The sequence below is a fragment of the Euwallacea similis genome, chromosome 28, assembly GCF_039881205.1.
Source record: "Euwallacea similis isolate ESF13 chromosome 28, ESF131.1, whole genome shotgun sequence".
In the NCBI taxonomy this organism is placed as follows: domain Eukaryota; kingdom Metazoa; phylum Arthropoda; class Insecta; order Coleoptera; family Curculionidae; genus Euwallacea; species Euwallacea similis.
This window is the reverse complement of record NC_089636.1, coordinates 1,189,826-1,210,812: the sequence shown is the minus strand read 5'-3', so window position 1 is coordinate 1,210,812 and position 20,987 is coordinate 1,189,826. Positions and strand designations below refer to the sequence as shown.

General features: G+C 35.4%; 1 protein-coding gene across 2 annotated transcripts; it reads right to left on the bottom strand.

Annotated features, from left to right (window-relative positions):
• Positions 1-62: 62 nt before the first annotated feature.
• Moe (Moesin) lies at positions 63-20,550 on the bottom strand. Of its 2 annotated transcripts, XM_066403194.1 has the most exons (10): positions 20,394-20,550; positions 18,506-18,545; positions 12,450-12,629; positions 4,196-4,470; positions 3,916-4,146; positions 3,659-3,861; positions 3,467-3,601; positions 3,125-3,411; positions 2,816-3,031; positions 63-1,487 (listed from the first exon to the last, which is right to left on the bottom strand). In XM_066403194.1, exons 2-10 carry the CDS (start codon positions 18,515-18,517, stop codon positions 1,323-1,325), a joined length of 1,704 nt encoding a protein of 567 aa, XP_066259291.1. In that variant the 5' UTR covers positions 18,518-18,545; positions 20,394-20,550; the 3' UTR covers positions 63-1,322. The 2 variants fall into 2 exon arrangements, with proteins under 2 accessions (XP_066259291.1, XP_066259289.1); XM_066403192.1 differs by lacking the exons at positions 18,506-18,545; positions 20,394-20,550 and adding an exon at positions 16,201-16,545.
• Positions 20,551-20,987: the final 437 nt, after the last annotated feature.

The following is a 20,987-nucleotide window of genomic DNA, read 5'->3' as shown; positions in this document are numbered from 1 at the left end:
TCTTACCAACAGATTAAACTAGGGCTGCAGATTGCCAAGAAGGCGAACAAAAATACGCAAAATTCCTAATAAAAATGTTTATTGATAACCCTATAGTATATAAATGAATAAGTAAACTGCTTTTAAACTACCCGAAATAATAATCATAAAACAATACAATTTTAACGGTCCCTCGCGAATAATAATAATAATAAACATCTAAACGGGAACCCAACGAATTAAAAAACAAAACTATTTGTTATTCGACATGAGGAAATGGGGACGTGCTTGAACTGGGACAGGACCCTCAACCTTACTGAGTAGCCTGGCGTTACTACAAATCTAAAGAAAATCTCTTAAGGTTAATACAGAAAGGCAACATGGTATAGATTTGTCTATATACACAGAACTCTAGCAAAAGTTTATATAGAAAAATATGTATTAATTTTGTCACTTTATTAGTTCGTTATTTACAATGCACAATGGAAGCTCTTAAGTAAATTTAACATGATTAAAGATATAATATGCACCAAGTAGGAATTTAAAAGCAAACTCTAGGGATGTCCTGCCGAAGAACAGCCCCAGGTTTTGTAGTGCAACAGATCTAGAACAGTAATATAATAAGAGAGTGATAAGTAAAAGAAAACTACACCTAACGTTGACGGTTAAAAAATTCCATTTAGAACCGACGCGGGTCCTAAAATACTGCCTACATTATTAAAAATAAATACGGAGCAATGTAACGATCTAATACTTTACCGCGCACAATCTTAAGTCGAAATACATACTTACTATAATAAGAAATGCTATTATTTGATTAGTTTCAACGCCCTTTTACCATTAATGGCACTAAACTTAAAATGAAGACTACCGTCGAATGGAATGCGTTCATTTTTATTAAGTAAAATCGATAAGTAGTAAAAAAACAGAGAAAAATATAACATGAATACGCCAACGCAGATCTATTGAGAATATATTTTCATGCTTCTTGGAAATACGCATGTCTAAATTTAAAATGATGCTGATTGGTCTTAAAGTATTTAAGGCCACTTGTAACTTATACAGTTATCGAACACTTATGAAATGTACAACAAACGAAAGGAAAATTGACTTACCCACAAGTGCCCATAAAACGACGACCAAATAAACCAGAAAGCAGTTAAAATTGAGCAATTCAAATTTTGATTCTTAAGTTGCACATTACGAAAAAGCTGTCGTACTAAAGGCTGCGCAGATTAAAAATGAACTGGTAGCAGCAGAAAAATTCCTTTAGATGAATAATTCCAATTTTGGATTCAGTTAGTAGGTTGGTCGTAAATTAGGCTTATCGTGATTGTTTTCTTTTACATGTTTTCGAATTGGTCGACGCGACGTTTGGTATTGCCCTTACGAATCTCACGGAGAGTCTTGTATTTGTCCCGTCCTTGGCGGACGTTCTCTCTGTGGATCTTATCCATGGCGGTTTCCTTGGTTTCGTCCCGGGATTGAGCGAGGTCCTTCTTCAAAGCCTGGAATAGATAGAAAAAGTAACAATTATTTTTAAGCAACACAGATATGCGAAATTCAGTGCACAACCATGTTAAATTTTGGATTCAGATAGAACTTATGACATTCAGAGGTGGCTTAATTCTGAAAAAGGTATTGAATTTGTACCATGGAGAAATGGTTGATGCATGAGTCGGTGACTTGAACATAATCACTAATGGTACCATCTTATTCCATTGCAGTCAATACTTTGGCACTCAGATTAAGTTCATTAGAGGTTGTTTTCATTCAACTTTCTCATCCTAAGCTGCTAACTTGTAAAAGCAAAGTGTAAAACTACTATTTTTTGAGTAACCGTATGAAAGCTATGGCCATCGCGGCTTTATTGCAGCAGTCTCACTCCATAATTTGAATCAGTAGAAAAAAAGAAGCCAAATAATGAACTAATTGTTGCTATTTGTTTAGATTTGGCTATAAATTGAGAAATCGCGTTTGTTTGATCTGCCAAGAGTCGAACTAAATGTGTATTTGGTTTTGTTAATTAGGCAGTAGGTACAACACAATCCATGCAATAATATTAGTCTATCAATATACGTTTAAACCATATTTTTACATAAGATTTGTGTGTATCTGCTTATAACATAATTTAGTAATTTTAGACATTACTTGGCTATTAAAAATCATGAAAAATATAGTTCAATTACTGAGGAAAAGCTTTCTATTTTGTAAGAAAAAAATACAAACAACAAGCAATATACCTCCAATCTCTTTGTTTTGTCTTTGCACAACTTGCAACAAATTGGGCCCTGAAATAATAGCTTGCTAAAGTCAGGAAAGTCATTTTTATACAGTGTGTCTCAAATGAGTTCTATATGTATGGGCATCTTGAGTGCCCATACTTGTAGGCCCAATTTCGGCCACACTGTATATGCTTTTTTTCCCATCATCAAAATTTCCATACAGCTTACACACATTTCGAAACATTAAGAGTTTCTCAGCAAGTAGCAAAATAATGGAAACAAAAAACTTGAAAATTCCAATTGTCCGTACCTTCTGTGTACAGAGCCTGTACCCAATTTTGCTACAGACACTTTTCACATGTTTGCCATAGAAAGTTTTCCTTTTAAAGTGTCCAATTTGGTAACCCAGAATATTTGATTTTAAATTCCCATTAACGATTAACGTTTCATCTCAAAAACACGAAAAAATGGAAATTTATTTTTTCTCTCTCTTTAAACCACAGTTAAAAATCGTGCCAATACCTACAATGGAAAATCGAAAATTTTTATCCTTTCCTTCTTAAAAGTAGTGAAAAATAAGTTTATTCCCTGTCACAGGAACGAAAACTCACCTGCAGTTGATCTTGTAAACGCTCATTACGTTCAGCTAACGTACGCCTGTCTTCGATGGGATCCACGATGCTCTCGTCGGTGTTGAGGTCTTTGCTCACATCTCCATTCACCATTTCATCATCCTCATCGTGGTTGTTCTCCTCCAGGTGGCCTTTGGTCGCATTAGCCAGTTGCTGTTGCCTAAGCTCTTCTTCCTTGCGTCGAGCATTCTCAACCTTAAATATGTTTATCATCTTAGTTAATTTCTTGGTTCGAATTGATGGCATGAAAAAAAAAACGTAAAACAGAAGAGAAAAAGCAAAGTCTACCTCTTCCTGTAGCCGCTTAGTCTCCGAATCCTTAGCCTCGACTTCTTCCTTGATCCTTTGCACTTCTTGCTGTTTGGTCAGGATCTCGTCTTCCAGTTTTTGCCTCTCGGCAGCCTCCATGTTTTTGCTCTCCTCCAGTCGCTCCATCATAGCTTGCAGTTCGTTTTGCCGCTTTTCAAGCTCGTCCTTTGCGGCTTGCAGCTGTCGCAGTTGCTCTTCCAGTCGGCGAATCATTTCCTGTGCTTCCTGGAGATTAGCTTGACTACGCTCCATCTCTTCTTGCATAGCTAAAAAAAAAATTGATGATTGAACTAAGACAAAAAAAACCAAACAAAATCCAACCTTTAAGCCTATCTTCATATTCTTGCTGTTTCTTTTCCGCCCTTTCGCGGGCAGCGATCTCAAACTGCAATTTCTCTCTCTGAGCCTGTTTAGCCAGCTTTTCTTCTCTAGCTTGAGCTTTCATTTGCTGCACATCTGCAAAAAAGGCAAATTTACAAATATACAAACCCAATACAGTATTAATTGCCAAACCTATCGTATCGGGCTTTCTTCGTCGCATATAAAGTTCGTGGTTGCCCATACAAAGAGCCAAAATTCGTTTGTTGATCCTTACGCGTGGGGCGAAAAACACGAAATCTGGAGCCTTCTTGTCGATGGGCTTAATGATAAACTTACGATCGTTGAATGAGATGTTCCTGATCTCCGACCAAGGAAAACCGATCTTAGGAGTGAGCCTGTAGATATTTTTCTCTAAAACTGTAGCTATGTGGTGAGAAAATGAAACTTACTGATCGTCTTTTTCATAAATGTTGAGACCCAATGCGTCAACCCCTAAGTACAGCTCTGTGCCCTTTTTGTTGCGAATCTCGAAATAATTAACCCCATACATTTCGAGGTCTTGAGCTATTTTAAGGTACTCCATCATGGCATCCTCGCGCAGCATTCCCCGGTGCTCTTTCCACCACGTCATTATACTATTCTCCCATTCTTCCTTTGACATTTTGTGTTGGTCCATAACTCTGAATCGCTAAACATTAAACACTGTAATAGAAAAACTTGAAAATCTACCTCTGCGGTAGGAGTCGATCATTGGTCAAAAAACCAGGGCTGTGAGAGGCCTTATTGTAGTCTCCATGTCTGGCTTGGACGGCATAAGATGCTAGAAGTACGGAGGTTTCAGGAGGGCAGTAGATTTCGTCTGAGAGAATGGCGTTTTTTACTTGGAGGTAGAAGAGTCGAAGGGTGATGTCCTGGATTAGTTCTTCGGCAACGTCTTCCGGGTAAAATTTGGCACGGAACTTGAATTGAAGGGGGTTTTCTTTTTTGACGTCTTGGGCCATCACCTATAATCAAATAAATCAATTTAGATGGTTGTAAATTTGTAGAATAAACTGATTCATAGTATAACTAAATACGGCCTTCATCCTTAATAATTGCCGAATCTACAGTTTTGGCTAGGTTGGAACTGCACGATCAAGCAGATTTTTTTAAACGAATTTTAGTCGTACAAATGTATGAATCTCAATAATTTCTCTTTCATTTTTTTAAAATTTTCAAGTTCCAAAAAATCTAACCCACCAAAAAACCTTGCCAAGAGCTCAAATCCACTTTCTTCCATGTAGTGGCGCACAAATGATTGGTTCAAGTTGTTTATAGCTGTTTTCACTATTATTAGTTATATTTACATGGTTTTTGATCCTAATGCATTACAATCTTTGGAGTTACGCAAATTAAAAAATGGATCACTATTAAGAACATTGATATCAAAGAAGGAATAAAAATTAATTCCTCAAAATCTGAATAAAAATATATACATCATTCAATTCAAATTAATTCACAAAGTCAAATTAATCACAGAAAGCTACCAATAGATCTATTTTGCCTCAAAAATGTTCTTTTTTATATTTTTCCAGCATTAATTTTTTAAATTCTGAAATTAAATTCTTTGAAAATAAAAGTAGCTAAATGCTCAACAAACATTTTTCTATGTAGGTAAGTATGTTGAGTAGCTTATCATCAACTGTTTTTTTACTATAAGATGTATAAGTAAGTTTCCGTCATTTGACAAAACATAGCCCAACCAGAAGATCATCTTGAAGTTGTCAGATGTAAAACGTACTATCGCAAGTTTGGTCATCTAGTAACAACATAACCTTGTGAATCCTTATTGGCATCACATAATTTATTTTGTTCAATAATGTCAAGTTTTGCGCTGAATAAACATCATTTGCGGAAACTTTTAATTTACTTCTTTAATTTGAAGAAATCTGCTGTTGAGACGTATCGATTGCTTGTAGAAACATATGGTGAGGCTACTTTAAGTGAGAGAAGTTGTCGCGAGTGGTTTCATAAATTTAAAAACAGGAATTTGACGTAGAAGATAAAGAACGCAGTGGAAGACCTAAAGTATACGAAGATACGGAATTGGAAGTATTATTGGAGGAAGATTCATCCCAAACGCAAAAAAAATTTGCACTTACATTAGAAGCGACTCAACAAGCAATTTCGCATCGTTTAAAAGTGTTGGAAATAGGGTTCCTTATGAATTGAAGTCAACGCCGATTTTGCATGAGTGAAATACTGCTTTCCAAGCATAAAAAAAGGTTTTTTTGCATTGAGTAGTCACTGGCGATGAAATATAGATCCATTACAATAACCCAGTGAAGAGAAAATCATGGGGACCACCTGGTAATGCTTCAACATTGATAGCCACACCAAATACTCATAGGAAAAAAACTCATGTTGTGTATTTGGTGACATCAGCTTGGTGTCATATATTATGAGTTGTTCAAACCGAACACAACCATTACTGGTACTCTCTACCGAACATAATTAATGAGTTTAGCTGCGCACTCAAGGAAAAACGCGCCCATTACTACTCCAGATACGACAAAATTATTCTCCTACATGATAATGTTCGTCCGCATGTTGCGGTGCCAGTTAAAACCTATTTGGAAACACTTAATTGGAAAGTCCTACCCCATCCGCCATATTCACCAGATCTTGCCCCATCCGACTATCATTTATTCCAGTCGATGGCACATGCTGTCTGAGCAGCGTTTTACATAATATGAAGATACCAAAAATTGAGTTGATTCATGGATACTCTCAAAAAATGAAGAGTTCTTCCGACGTGGTATTCGAATGCTGCCAGAAACATGGGAAAAAGTAGTGGCTAGCGATGGACAATACTTTAAATAAAACATAACGCACCCTTTTTTCACAATAAATTCCTAATTTTTGATATCAAACGGTGGAAACTTATTTGTACCCATTATATTATTGACTACATTTACATGGTTTACAATATGTGGATTAATATTCAAAATAAACAACACAGGGTATCCCGAAAAAGGAAACCCACCCACTAAGTTCAATTTCAATTTCGCAACACTTTTTGAGGTATTGCGTTGGAATTTGGAGAATATGCAACTCGTTACAGTGTATGTATATAGACTGCTCTTCTTTGGAGGCTTTGCTTGGTCTCCAAACTTAGTGTTTAATCAGTAAAACTTCCTTATTGTTCTTGATACTTAATATACTGTTAGGACTTCGGAGTTCGAATGGTTCAACTATATTCGCTTTCGACGTGAACCCTTTGACTATTAACTCAATAAATGAAAAAAACTACAATTTGCCAACTAAAAGTCCACTAATTTTTTCACTACTAAACACTCTAATATCCGTATCGTCCACGATAAACTCTTTTTTTTGCATCGGTCATTTACCTACGACGCCCACCGCCAGCGTTAACAAAACTTGAACTTATAAGAAAGGATGACACCTTAAATTTTTACTTTAAGCATATCAAAATTCAAATAGTGAGCTAAAACTAAAACGAATTTGTATATTTTGTCTTTTTAGAGGTTCACAATGGTCCTCACTTCATTCGGAGATCTTCAAAGCTCATTTAAACGAAAAAATATTCAAACATCCTGACAATGAAATCTCACGCTAAAACAAACAATCCTGCAAATTAATAACAATCCAACTATTAGATCATCTCAGGCCAACCAATGCATTAGCATAATAATGCTAATATTTGATTTCCAACTTGTACAATTCTGTGAATCGAGATACTAGTCACTATTATATCAGATACCCGATATTTCAAATCAGTAGCAAATCGGCAAGACATAATAGCTACATGTGAGAAAATGGGTGTAGCATAAACTGGCAACAAAGATGCCGGGTAGTACCGTTAAGGCCGGCCCTGTCCGAAGCATCATCTCGTAATATGTGATTGTAATGTAAATGCAGCGAGAGAGAGTATGTTTGAGGTCAAATGACCTTCGTTGCATACAGATGTATCGGTAAATAAGGCCCATGCTTGAAGAACCCACACGTCTGTGTTATTCAAAGGCCAGCCATGACTTGATGACGTACATTTCTCGGAATCCCTAATTAAAAGTCGCGATTATTGCGGTTATAAAACCATTAAAAACTGAAAATGCATAACGTTCGTTTAGTGATGCTGCTGTGCTAACAAACTACCTTCCACACCAAGTCGAACAAACAACGAATCGAACCTGCATGACCTTTGACTGAATGGTAACCGACAAGTGGCCATGCCAATAATAATTCAAGGTAGTGGCTAATTGCAGTTTTATATAAAAACCTCGTTCCATGTCTTGTTACGTAATAATGAAGATGCGAATTGTGTGTGTTTGCCATTTGAAACCAAAACTGATACCTTCGGAAGTGCTAATAGCCTCAGCATACGGCTATGGAATAGCTCTTGCTAATAATTTTAAAAAACCGACCGTTTACCATACCAATGTTAAAAATAAAATGGCGTGCAATGAGGTAATTGCACGGTTCGGTAATAAAATATCATGACTTGTACACCACGCAATTGTTCATTAACGCATGAAGTGTGGTAATGCACTACTTACCACCCTCCCATCAGTGCGGTAACGCACGCAAAACGAAACGTGAGGCACGTGCGTGCGGTAAACCTTCACGTGCATCTATAAAGATTTTACCGCACGCTATTATTCATTTATTTCAACGTTGTCAAAATAAATAAATAAACATCGCAAATGTATTATTCTCAGGGTATTGGCTACATGGCATCTCAGATGGAGCTGAGAATCTACAGGGTGATAGTTATATTCCAGCAGTGGCGAGAGTACCGACGAGGAATTGAATATTTTTGAACAAAAATATGGAGCTTTTTGTGCTAAGTTTCCTCCATTGTGGCAGGAAATCCCTAGCTCAAAAAATCACCTAGAATATTCTATCAGTAACCACCCAGTATCAGCAATAACTTAATCTCATTTGAAATTCGTTTCACAAAAACCCAGTATTTTTTTTTACTGAAAATTCCAGTTACTACCGTAAATGACCATTAAAAACCTAAAAGAACGTGCTTCAGTTATCGATTATCTAGTTATGTTTGTTTGTACATGGACTATTTTCAATTATTTATACCTAATGACGTTTTCCACTTAACGCACCATGGCAGGATACGTTAATCACCATCCTTGATTTATGCCACAACAAGAACAATCTACATATAGAGCGATTGAGATTTTTTAAACAGATCCTTATTGTGTGTCAGTGGGTCAATGGCTATACAAAGATGGCCACTTTAGAACTTCCCTAGAAGAGTACATTAACAAATAGCTTTATTGGCTTGTCCTACCAATCACAAACTGTGTGTCTTCAAAGCTTTTATAAATAAACATGGCACAATAAGAATTTTTTTAGTTGGCTGGGCACAGTCGTCAATGACCGTTATTCCGTTATGCGTTGAAGCAAAAAAAAAATCAACCTGCATCGCTTGATGATATGAAATTTCATCGTCGGCTTTTACAGAATTCATCACCAAAGAGAGGTATCCGCTGTTTCGTTTTCCTCCTATTTCCTCTATCTTTCAGGCCTGAAGCGCTGAAATTGGAATAGTTCGGGGGCACTTTTCTAGCTAAGGAATTTTCAGCTAAACTATTCTAGTTTTTAATACCTCAAAAAACCCTAATAACTTACCATTTCACTATCACTCCCAGCACTGTCGTCGCTATCAACGTTGGACGCATACTTATCTTTAAGACTTTTTAAGCATTTCGTGCACTTCAACTTTAAGGAATCCGGCTGCATGAAATTAATTTAATAAGACTTTTACTTCAGCAGTTTTTTTGTCACAGAGTTAAATAAAGCGGTTAAAATATTTCAAAAACGTTGTTGGGGGGTTGGGGTGCTAAGCCATGCCTAACTTACCAACAACTAAGTTTCCAGGCCTATCAAGCATGAAGAAGACTGATTAGTACAGTTACTAAATACATTTTCTAAAAATGACTAAGTTATGACAACAATTTTTTTAATCGAGCCTAATCTAGTCCATAGGTCACCAAAATCCACAATAATATAATCACCTATTTAAAACTTCGTATAGTTTGTCTGCGGTCGTTACCACAGATGTATGACGAGACCACAATCGGACCAATCAATGCTTGAGTGTCAAGGTCAATTATGGACATGGACAAACTGCTCTACAAGCAGATATATGTGGCTAAATTTACCCGGGTCTGATGAAAGCGTAATTATTTCCACTTTACTTTAGCGAACCTTCACATTTTCCAGTATAGCCCTATTGACAATTTTAACACCCTGTGTCCCACCTCTGATATTAATCACGTTATTCTCGATTCGATTATTAATAGTTTAATCACATATTATGATCGTCTCTAATATATTTGGATTATTAATTGTTGCCATATTTTTTATGTTAATTTATTTATTAATTCAGTTGTCAGATTTATTGTGGAATTTCACTATAATATGTAGGTTTCCACATTTCATTGTAGCCAAAAAAAATTCAGCGTTGGTCTTTTCAACGACTGTAAAATTGCTTTGTAATAAATGCACATGCTGTTGAATGTGAAGTTTCGCTGTTACGATAAATTACTGTAATATTATAAAGTTACATCACTTCACTATATTCAAATCTTTATGCAGTTGGCCTGCACCCTGCTAGCGGGCCAATCAAATGGAGGTATTAGCTTCAAAGTGAATGATAGTCGTGAACAATCTGCTTTACGAACTTATAGATGCGGTTAGATATACCTATATTAGATTATTTATAATCCAAATTCACTTGTTAATTTTGATTAACATGACTTGATTATATTATTCAAGTTGTTTTAGAATAAATATCATGTAGGACTGACGTTTTTGAGTATTTGCCAATTTTAAATGTAAAATCGTATATTCAGGATATTACTAGTCGGAATATAAATGGTAAGTTTTAATGGGGGTTAAATGTTATAAAATCGCATTTACCGCTCCTTTTTAATAAATGCAGATGGCCGAATGCAAAGTTTAGATCTTCCTGTAAATAATACGCATGTTCACTTTATATGACACATCAATCGAAGTATTTAAGTACCGTTTTGCGCATTAAAATCTGCAATCCAGACCCAGATATAATTTTTTTCCTAATCAAAATTCAAATGCTTGCCGATATCGTAAAAAAATAGTTATTAATTGTTCCTTCAAAAGTTATGCACCGCTAATTTTCATGAACAAAACTAATATTTACCCACGGCATCATAAGCAATAAACTTGAATTAAACATCAGGAACATCCCATTACTTATACCAATTTCGAAACGGTAAATGCCTCATTTGTACGAATTAAAAGGCAACACAGGGGAGTGAATAAATTCAGTGCCCGTGAATCACCATTAAGTAAACCCACTTGGGCATGGGTGTACTTCTAAATATTTTACAAATAATGCGTGGGCATTGTTGTGTCTTATCAGAACACGATAGTACCTAGCTATTGCTAAGTCTGAGTGTACACATTTATCAATTTAGAATGTGAACACTGGCACATGTTGTGGATATTTTATTGTAGAAAGTTGGAAATGTACTAAGGCGACGAGGTAGGAATAAATGTCTATGCATTGCCCGTTCGGCGTTTTACTTAAAAAAATTTGAAAAAATAGCGTCTAGACATTCCACTTGTTTAAATCTATGAGAAAAACCTTCGTATTTTCATCAGAGTCTACGGGATTGGCCTCGAAAGGACGCCGTCGTTAAACCAAACAGGTTCGGAGGTGATGATTCATTTATCATGCACGAATGAATAATCTTCGCTTTACCGAATCGTCTATATTGTGTTTTAAGATTTTGCGCCTCTTAAACTAGCCAACATTAAAATGCATAGATATCATATTATAGCGGAGATAAACTACATATTTTTTCACATGGTTATCACAAATTTTATCAGCTCCTGTATAATGTGCTAATTAAATCTCTATGTTGACGTAAGCTGAACAAAACAAAGCTGTACCAACGAAGTACTAGTATTCCCATTTATTGTAATTTATATCTTAATATTAGAACCACTTTTCGTCGGTATCATTAGAATATAGACTTTAGTTTGTTTTTCTAAAATGTTGGTCAATTCCAGTTTAAATTGTTTCAAGTGTTTTTCATAATAATAAATTTGCCTATTCTTGTAATGTTCCGAGTTATTTGTCGAATGTGGCAACCTGAGAACAGGATAATAACATATTTGCGAAACGGCAATTAAAGTGCGAAATAAATTATCGGGGTTCGTTAAGGAAAACGTGACTTTTGCCATTGCTAACTAGAACTAAGAGACTGAATAAATCAGTTAGTCTAGGTTGCTTTGGTTTTTACTAATAACAGATACAATGTAACAAAAAAAGTGAACATGTTAAATTTTTCGATGGAAATTCGATTCCAATGAGAAACCTTGATACGGCGACGTCATCATTACTCAAAGCGAAGGGGCACCTTTCTTTCAATGACCGACTTCTCATTAATCCCATTTGTGAACGTAAATAATCGGTAATTAATAACGATGCATTTTACTGCGATTTATATATTCAGGCAGAATAAATAAAGAACAAACATGACTAATGTGTGTGAAAGAGTTCTAGAATACCCGCATTATTGAGTACACACAATATACATAGTCGTCATTCAAAGCGTTCAGTCATTTATATGTATCTGACATCATCATTAAAATCACCCACCGGGGTCTGGAAGTCTATTTCCGTCTCATCAATGAATCGTATATAAATAACATGTGGTGCAACTGCCAAATGTGGTCGGCGGACTATCAAAAATAATTTAGTATAACAAAAATTTAATTTTTCGGCAGAATTGCAAGATAAAGATTATTTGTTCGCAACTTCCTGTGATAATTTGAAATCGTTTGCTTGGACGAAAAATATCCACGTTTTAGGCGAAACTAGCATAAAGTGGCCTAATTGGTAGCTATTCAATGGAGCGCTCGGAAAGTGTTTCTATCAAAACATTATGCTTAGCAAAATCCAATAAAAACCTACCTTTCTGTACAGTTTGACCCATGTCAGGTCCCCCTTGGAGTCCGTATACTGGAGCCCGAAGAACCAGACTTCTCGAAGACCAATGGTCTTCACCACCTGATCGAAGAGTTGCTTTCCAGATGTCGACTGCTGGATCGCGAATTCCAGTTCCGCGTCCATAGTCGTCACCCGAACATTCATCTAGAAAAAAAAACTCCCTTCAAAAACAGGAAAATATATAAGACAAAAATTCTTTGTAAAATCGCTGTAATCAAACCAAAACTAAATTATGATGTGTACATAATTCTAAAGTAATTTCAATAGAAAAAATTAAAAGCAACATCTGACAATACAAATTAATACAAAAAAAAAAACCAGCATTTAAATTCCCCATTCGGGTTTTCATTCACAACATTGTTCAAGCTAAATGCAAATTTCTTCCTATCAAAATTAACTTCACACGTTAAACAAGCATTTTTTAATTGAAGTATGTACTACCTCAATGGATATAAATTAAAAACAATTTTACTCGAGGTCGATTTAATAATTTAGTGGTCACTAACAGGTCAGCTCTCAAGCCTGACTTTCAGCCTTGCGTAGGTGGGCAAGGATGGATTGCAATTATTTGGTGCCAAAATATGTTTGATCAAGGTGCAGAATTGGCACAAAAAGGGACATTGGGAGAAATTCAAAATAAACGAGTTGAAGGAAAGTTTAATCATTTATTTTCTAGTTATATTTAGGTGGGAATCAGTGGCCAGACACATTATTCACAATATTGTTCAAATAAAACCAGTTTTTTAATAACCGCTCTGACAACCTCGTGTAGTTCGTCTGCTATCGCTATGACATATGAACGAGGTCGCCTATCAAGCTACATTTCTAGAAAACCTTTTGTTGAATCTTAAAAAATAAGCTTAAAAATTTACATTGATAGGACTGATTTTTGACACTGACTGACTGAAATTTCTATCAATATTCACGAGTCTAAAATTCCATAAAGATGGTAAAAATATATAGCATTTGATTAATTCAGTTCTCATCCGAATATAACTCGTGCAACGACAATTCGATAAAATTTTAGACCAATATGCATTCATGCAGACTGGATCAGGAAAACACTCGTGCACTACGCACAGTCGCGCTTTTTTCGTCCCAAATTGCATTTGCACATACTGCCCTAGAGTTTGTCGATAATTTTCAATGCACATGCATGTATGGCCATGCAAGAAGATAAGTGGCGATGACGTTATTGCTTCACTTCAAGACAACTTCTCTTGCGCTTTTAACTACATCGTTACATGGGTGGTAGTGATGCCCTTTTCCCGTTCCACTGTGTATAAATTAAAAGCAACTTCGTTCAAGGTCAACTTAATGATTTTCAAATTCGGGAATTAGTCACTTGTAACAAAAATATGGACGAAACGGGCCTTCACTGGCTGATGCGAAGTTCACTAATTATAAGAATTAAGTGAAGAAAATCAATGATGCTACGCAATGACATGTAAAGCAAAGTTTGTTGTTGACAAATCGGAGGATCCAGCAGGTTTCTTTTGAATATGTCTGGGCCAAGGCGTACATTATTTCTCCAAACATTTTTACATTATTCCTGACTTCTCTCTTCCCCCTTTGGGCCTCCATCGCCGGGGTCCAGTTTCAGACTAAGGTTCCCCCTTTCGACCCAGACAGCCGGAGTTTGGCTTTCGCGACTGCAAGGCCAGGGATCCCCATGTATTTATTTAATAACTTATATGTATAATCCCACGAATTTGTGAATCCCTCTATACAGAAAATAGGAATGGGATAAACCATTGTTTAGTTGACACAAAGCGATGATTGGACACAGTATTGCAGGGAAAACAATCGCTTTGTATGGCATCACTCTAATGTCCAAAATAATTCGGCTGAAGTACTTTTCTAACATTATCGATTTGTTGCTTGTAAAACAATAGTATTACCTAGAAACTGATGATGTCATGTTAATGACTGTCAATAACAGCTATTATTATTGGGCAAAGCTTGCAAATAGCAAGACAAATTTTTATTTCAGAATTTAAAATAATATATGATTATATGCAACATGAATGTGTTGTAGTTGCAGGTCCACTCTAGTATAATGTGCGATCAAGTAAATAAATAAAAAACCTCTAGAATAAAAGTTTGTCTCTAAAATACATTGAACCGATAAGTTCCAAAGCATTCTAAGAAATATTTTTACTCGATCATCCCTTACAGTGTGTTTAATCTAAGGATTCGCTCTATTTGAGTACTTTTTAAATATTATTTGAAGATATATTTCATAATAGTAAATTTCACATTAATGTGGCAAAAAGTAACTTGGCATTTTCTCCCATATAAGATGGTCTAATAATTTAATTTTAAATTACCGACAATCTTTTAATGTTAAAACATAATGTTCAATATTGCCCACTTGATACCCCAGCGCTTGTTTATGTTCGACATCCTGTATAAGATTCTCCCTTCTTTAAAATAATGTTCCTAAAAATGTTTGTCATTCTTATAAGTATCTAGTTATCAATCAGACTATTTCCAGTGCTCTTAGAAATGTGAATCAGAAAATCTATCCTCCCCAAAGGGGCAATAGACTATAGTCCTGACAACTTCATCAAGAGGATAACACTTGGGATAATATCCATAAACATGTTGAAATAAGGGCAGAGTATTATAGTCTGTCTTGTGGTTTTCACCTAAACTGTTTTCCGGGTAATGTTGCCAGAACATTGATCTGAATAGTGACCCTGAATTATCAGCATCATACCATAATTTAAGTTAACTTTTAGATATAGGGCATAGAATATTGAATCACAGAATCTGAATTTATGTTATTACACGCCATAGACATTTCATCTTTGACTCGGCTATGAACTAAAAATGGGTTCAGACATGCATAAATTATTGGTGCAAGTGTTTTATATGTGTAGATAGGTAAATTTTCAAGTTCTAGTAAATTAACGCCAATACTTCGTGGCGATAAAAAGCAGTTGAACTTTTTGGCACCATTAATTACACTGGCGCCAATAAACCATACACCTCCAAATCCTGTTTAACCTAAAACAGTAGATTTGCGTCATCACCTTGGATTTAACCGATTAGGGTACAATTATTAATGTACTGTCAACTTTTAACTACAAGCTAAATTTCATAGAAACGTTGAAATAGAGGCGGGGTATTTGGTTATACTGTTGGATAAAACACATAATTTTTTCTCAAGTTCGTGCCAATGGATCTGTTTTTTGTTCTGCGAAAACGTGACTAATAACGCATAACAGGTAGCAAAAGTGTTATTTTACAGCTTGGGCATTAAAAGTGACACTTTACAGCCTGTATTACGTAATTGAAAAGTGACTGTTTTTGCCATTTGGAGAGAAAAAAATTAATAGTTCGTTCTAAAGTCTTATTTTCTGAATGATGTCACTGTTGCAGCAAGTGGGCAAACATTAAGGCTGAGCTGTTTAATCATGGTTTAATCTTAGTTCAACTAAATCCGACCTTCGTAAATTATGATATCTATAAGAAATGCATTGCTGTCATAATAATAATAATTTGATATAAACAAATTCCTTTTGCGTAATCGTATGTACGGTGGTCGGACTCAGCAGAACCGAATTTAAGCAATTGATCGACAACTCAGTTAAAATATATTTATAATAAGAAAATTAAGATTGGGACTTTGGTCATTTTATTTGGTTTCAAATTTCAATTCGAGTCGCTTCTAAAAGTTAATATACCATCAGGTCACAACCGAACTCACCAACTTACTGGACACCATTTTGACCCTGACGAAAACCACTGTATCCGGTGCTCCGTAAGTACCAACTACACTGGCCTAGGTAATCCTACACTCCTACACAATAAACTACTATCAAAGTCCTACTATCAACGATAATAGCCAAACCTATCAAAATTCGTTTGAATTGTAACGCGGTACGCCTTGGACTGAAAATAATATAGCCAAGTAGCCGTCAGTCCAGGCCCAGCAACGAAATACATACGAAATTCAAACGGTAACCGCCAACCAAAAGCAAGCTGGTGGTCATATCGTTCACCTATAAACCATCTTTACCATGGGTAAGACAAGGAGAAAGATGTGCTCAGAGGCCATATGTGAGGTAAAGGAACACATTTGTTGGATGCAAAGGGGACCGTAGCCGCAAATAACCGGCACATGTTGACGGCCCAGCCAATGGCGGAACGACGATAATTTTTAAAGTGGTCGAGATAATTGAGAATGGCGATGTTGCCACCAACAATTGATATACCGGAAGACAACAAAAAGTGCCACTTTTTTGCTATTTAAAAAAAAATTGAATGTTACACTATTTCCGGCTCGACCGAAACTACCCAGTTTTGAATTTTAAATGGCGCACCCGGTATTTTTTTTTTATATTTTGGTTTTACCAAACCATTTATCTACAAAAGGACGATTTTGGAATCCTTTTAATGGAATTAATTGTATTTTTATTTCATTTCAGATTCAAAATTTTGTTAAATCCAAAAATTTCAAAAAACAAGGTGTTTCGTACCTCCGTTTTTTAAATTTCCTTATGGTACGACCTTGATTGTTTTAAAATTTTAGTTACATATTAAACTATGACGCTGTACAGACAATTTAAGCATTTTTGAGTTGAATATGAGTCGTACAGGTTGCTATACAGGCTTTCAGGTATTTCAAAATAACCCTCGGGTTTTTTTTTAATTGCTAAGATATTTTTAAGCCCTTTGTGGGACGGCTTTAATTTCTCTAATTGTGCTTATAAAAGGAAGATTTTCTATAAAAATCTAGAAGCCAGTAGCATAGACAGTTTTCATTGGTTCCATCAAATTTCTCTAACTTCCCTTATCAAAACACTGTTACATCTATTCCAATATGAAGCGCTGCGTTTTATAGATATATATGTAGGCTTTCAAATCCGTTAAAAATCAGTGGTGTATTTCTAAGAAATTTCAACACTTTTCGCTTTTTACTATCTTTTTCAAGTCTTTCATGAGAAGATTATGGGTTTTCATTAGTTCCTCTGAAAATATGGATTTTGTAAACAACCCTTTAAAGCCTTAAATTACAGAAAAATCTGTGGCATATATGCTTTCTCAAAGTTTCTATTGGGAATTTTCAAAAAGTGACAGATATTTTATCTTTTAATTTTTATGATTTTTTTTGGTTTATCCTTATGCCCGTTAGACGCGTTTTTACATGTGGTTGGTTACGGGATCCAAAGCCCACCTTCTGCTAATACTTCTTCATCTATTTTGCACTTATTGTAGAGTAGACATCATAAACCTTTTAACTGTTGATTGGGGCATGCACAGAATGCCATATTCAACATGAAGATCTGGTCCTAAGTTGACAGTATGGCAACCATGTTCATCTCTTATATAGGTATAGATAGACCACCTGACAATAAATGCCGATGATCTTGAACCACCTGTTTGTATGGTTGAGCCAAGCTAAGCGTAAAAATAGACAATGACAATATTTCTATATTATTATTGTCGGCTTTAGCTGATTGATTGCTGCGATGCATATTTTCATTTTTTGCGAATTTTCCTTTGAATCGAACCTTGTTGAGCAGCGATCATGATTTTATGCAATGAAACTTGGCAAAAATTATTAGCCTTCTGTAACTTACCGCAGACTCGTTCCCTGCCTCAGGGGTTTTCCTGAAAAATCTATTGGGGACTACACATTTCCACCAGTCATTTTTCTGTTTAAATAACACCATTATCCAAAATATTGACAAAACGACTAAAACAGTGAGACAAAACGCAGACTCTCAAATAATCTAACACACTGGAAAAACTATTTTACAAAAAATTTTCTAGGTCGTTTCGTTTTATAACCTGACATATCTACTTGGTTGGAAGAATACATATTTGAACAGAGGCCTACGAGCGCACATATTTATACACAGATAAGTCTCAGTGTGATACTGTAGGAACAGAAAATAAGAAATAATTTAATTGGGTAAAACAAAAGCTGTTGAAGCTTGATTTTGGTCTTAATGAAGGAGACGCATCGGAAAATAATAGAGGATCTTTTTAAGGAAGGAATTCCGTACCTGTTTTGGCATCTTGAAAGTCTTCTATGGGTTCCCACACCTGAAATTAAACAAAATGTTATGTAATTTTCAATGTTTCACTTAAAATAACAATTAATGTAGCTCTAAAACCGAGTTGTACAATCAGGGTTCAAAAGTTGATTTAGCTTAACCAAAACTGTTTCAGCTGTCAAATTAATTTCATTTGTCACACTTAATCACAGCAGTGCTATTCTTATAGGGTAATTATAAAAAGAGTAAAGTGTGACGATTTCAAGGACCATAAGATGACTAACTTTAATATGTGTCTATGTACAGTAGATTTTTATCTTTAGAGGGAAATGCCGAATCTCTGGGAATGTAGGTCAGTTCAGGTTTAAAGGGAGGAGTTGAGTTCAGAATCAGGTGGGGGACCAGGTTTAAAGTTAGGAGTCTCATATTTGCAAATTAAAATTAAATTTTTGTGGATTAATTTGACGGCTCATAGGTCAATTTATTACCGACATTATAACTTTCTTTACCTCTCAAATGTTCAATTATACATGTATATGTTATAGAATGCTTTTTTAAAGTTTCAGAGCCAATTCAATTTCCATCTTCAGAGCTTGAAAGAAAATCCTTCCAAATGTATTTTGTCTGAGAGTGGCAGAGTCATACCATCCATATTTCTCTCAATTATGCAACAGTCTTCTTGTTCCTTCAATTTTCTTTTTGACATTAGCAACATTTGTCAGTTCACTATTTAGAATGAATGCTGATGAATATGCTCAAACATGACAATGATAACTGATATAGTGATGTGCCAAGCATCTTTCCTCACTACAGTACCTTTTTTTGAAAAAAAAAGCCCTCTCTATGTCACTAGAAAAGCTTATAACTTGTTACCTGCCAAGCTCCACTATACTCAAATGACAATATATTTAAATGACATGTCAAGGTTCTTCTATTTGAAAAAAAATGTTACATTCTTTTCAATTTACTATTCGAACCACTTAGCACATACTTAATTCACTAATGTTGTAACACTTTGTTTCCAATATTGCTGTGTCATTATTGTAGGGCTTTGATTGAACCATGTGCTTTTTACCATCGAACATCTGACAGCTAGATAACAGTTGACGAGTCTATCAAAGAGATTATGCTGACATTTCAAGACCTAATTGGATTTGTTTTAATGATCACTTTTTATACATATAAAAATTTAAATACAGATTTTCAAGGAAAAATTAAGTTCTTCTTGTTTAAGGAAAGAATGGTGTTTTGGCAAAATGGGGTCTCATCCATTAGGGATTAAATTAGTAATGAAATCAAACCAATAGGCAACATGTACACCACAGTATGGTACCTACTTAGTGACGTTAAAAACAGGTTTTCCACATTATTAGGTCCCATGATTTGAACAAATTGGTTAGTTATACCATGTCACAGTTTTTACCACTTCTCAAGGCTCTAACTGCTAATTAAACATGGGTTATTATTTTAATAACTGTAAGTAGAAGTCTATAGGTACCTTTAACTTGTATTACAACTTGTTAGAAGTAAATACTCTGGTAGGTTCCATCTTGATCCGAACGGGTAATTGAAGGCCCGTGACCAGCTAAATATACTACCATTAGGAAATACCTGATGATACATTCTACCAGTGAAGACTTTGCAGGAGTTTTTAACCCTTAAGGCCTAAGCCCTAAATTCTGAAGGTGAGCAAGTAATTATTTATTAATTAAGAAATCAAATAGAAACAAGACAAAAAAGCTGCCATCGCCACCTCATATCACAGTTAATTTTGTCCAACAGAACATTCTTTGAATTTTTAAGCAAGAAGGCCATGAAACCTGCTGCCGGCACTTGTTTACTATAATGGCGCTCCAAGGAATAATATCATGCAAGTCTCAGTTACAGTGGTACTTACCGTTGAAATATAAATATTTAAAGAGTTAACAGGTATCCCGACCACCACATGAACCCGAAATTAGGGGGTTTTTAATTGCCACACACACCCTTCGCGCACAACGAAACTTTAACGTGACAAAAGACAAAATTACAAATTACAAGCTGTCAAGATTGGTCTCGATCTACAATCTGAAGAAAAAACAAATGTAAGAGGAGCTTGATAGCCTCGTCGAGAGAGAGCAGCACCTTATTAATTATATGAAAGACATTTTGTGACGTTGAGAGCGATTGATTGGGTAAGAGTAAACTATGTAACGTGCAACTGTTGAGGTTTCTGCTGAATAATCCTCCAAATAGAATAGAATTTGGGAGCTTATTGAGGACATTATTGCTCCCTGTGCGACGTTCCAGCATCCAGTTTTAAACAGGTGAAGGTGGGCATTGCTTCACTTTTATTAAATTTATTGTGGCTCCATCTTTTAAAATGAATACCGAAGGGAAATCTGTCTACTGGAGTGGGATGTATTGTTATTTAATGCGTCTGGCAATTTCACATTTGAATTATTTCGAGACCTCCTGGAATGTTTACTAAGAAAATTGAAAATTACGGGAG

Bases quoted from the DNA above. Each gene is read 5' to 3' on its own strand.
- Moe (XM_066403192.1), bottom strand. The intron at 4,147-4,195 runs GTAGATTTTCAA...TTAGCGATTCAG, and splicing joins GATCGACTCCTACCGCAGAG to AGTTATGGACCAACACAAAA. The intron at 3,602-3,658 runs GTTTGGCAATTA...CCTTTTTTGCAG, and splicing joins AAGAAAGCCCGATACGATAG to ATGTGCAGCAAATGAAAGCT.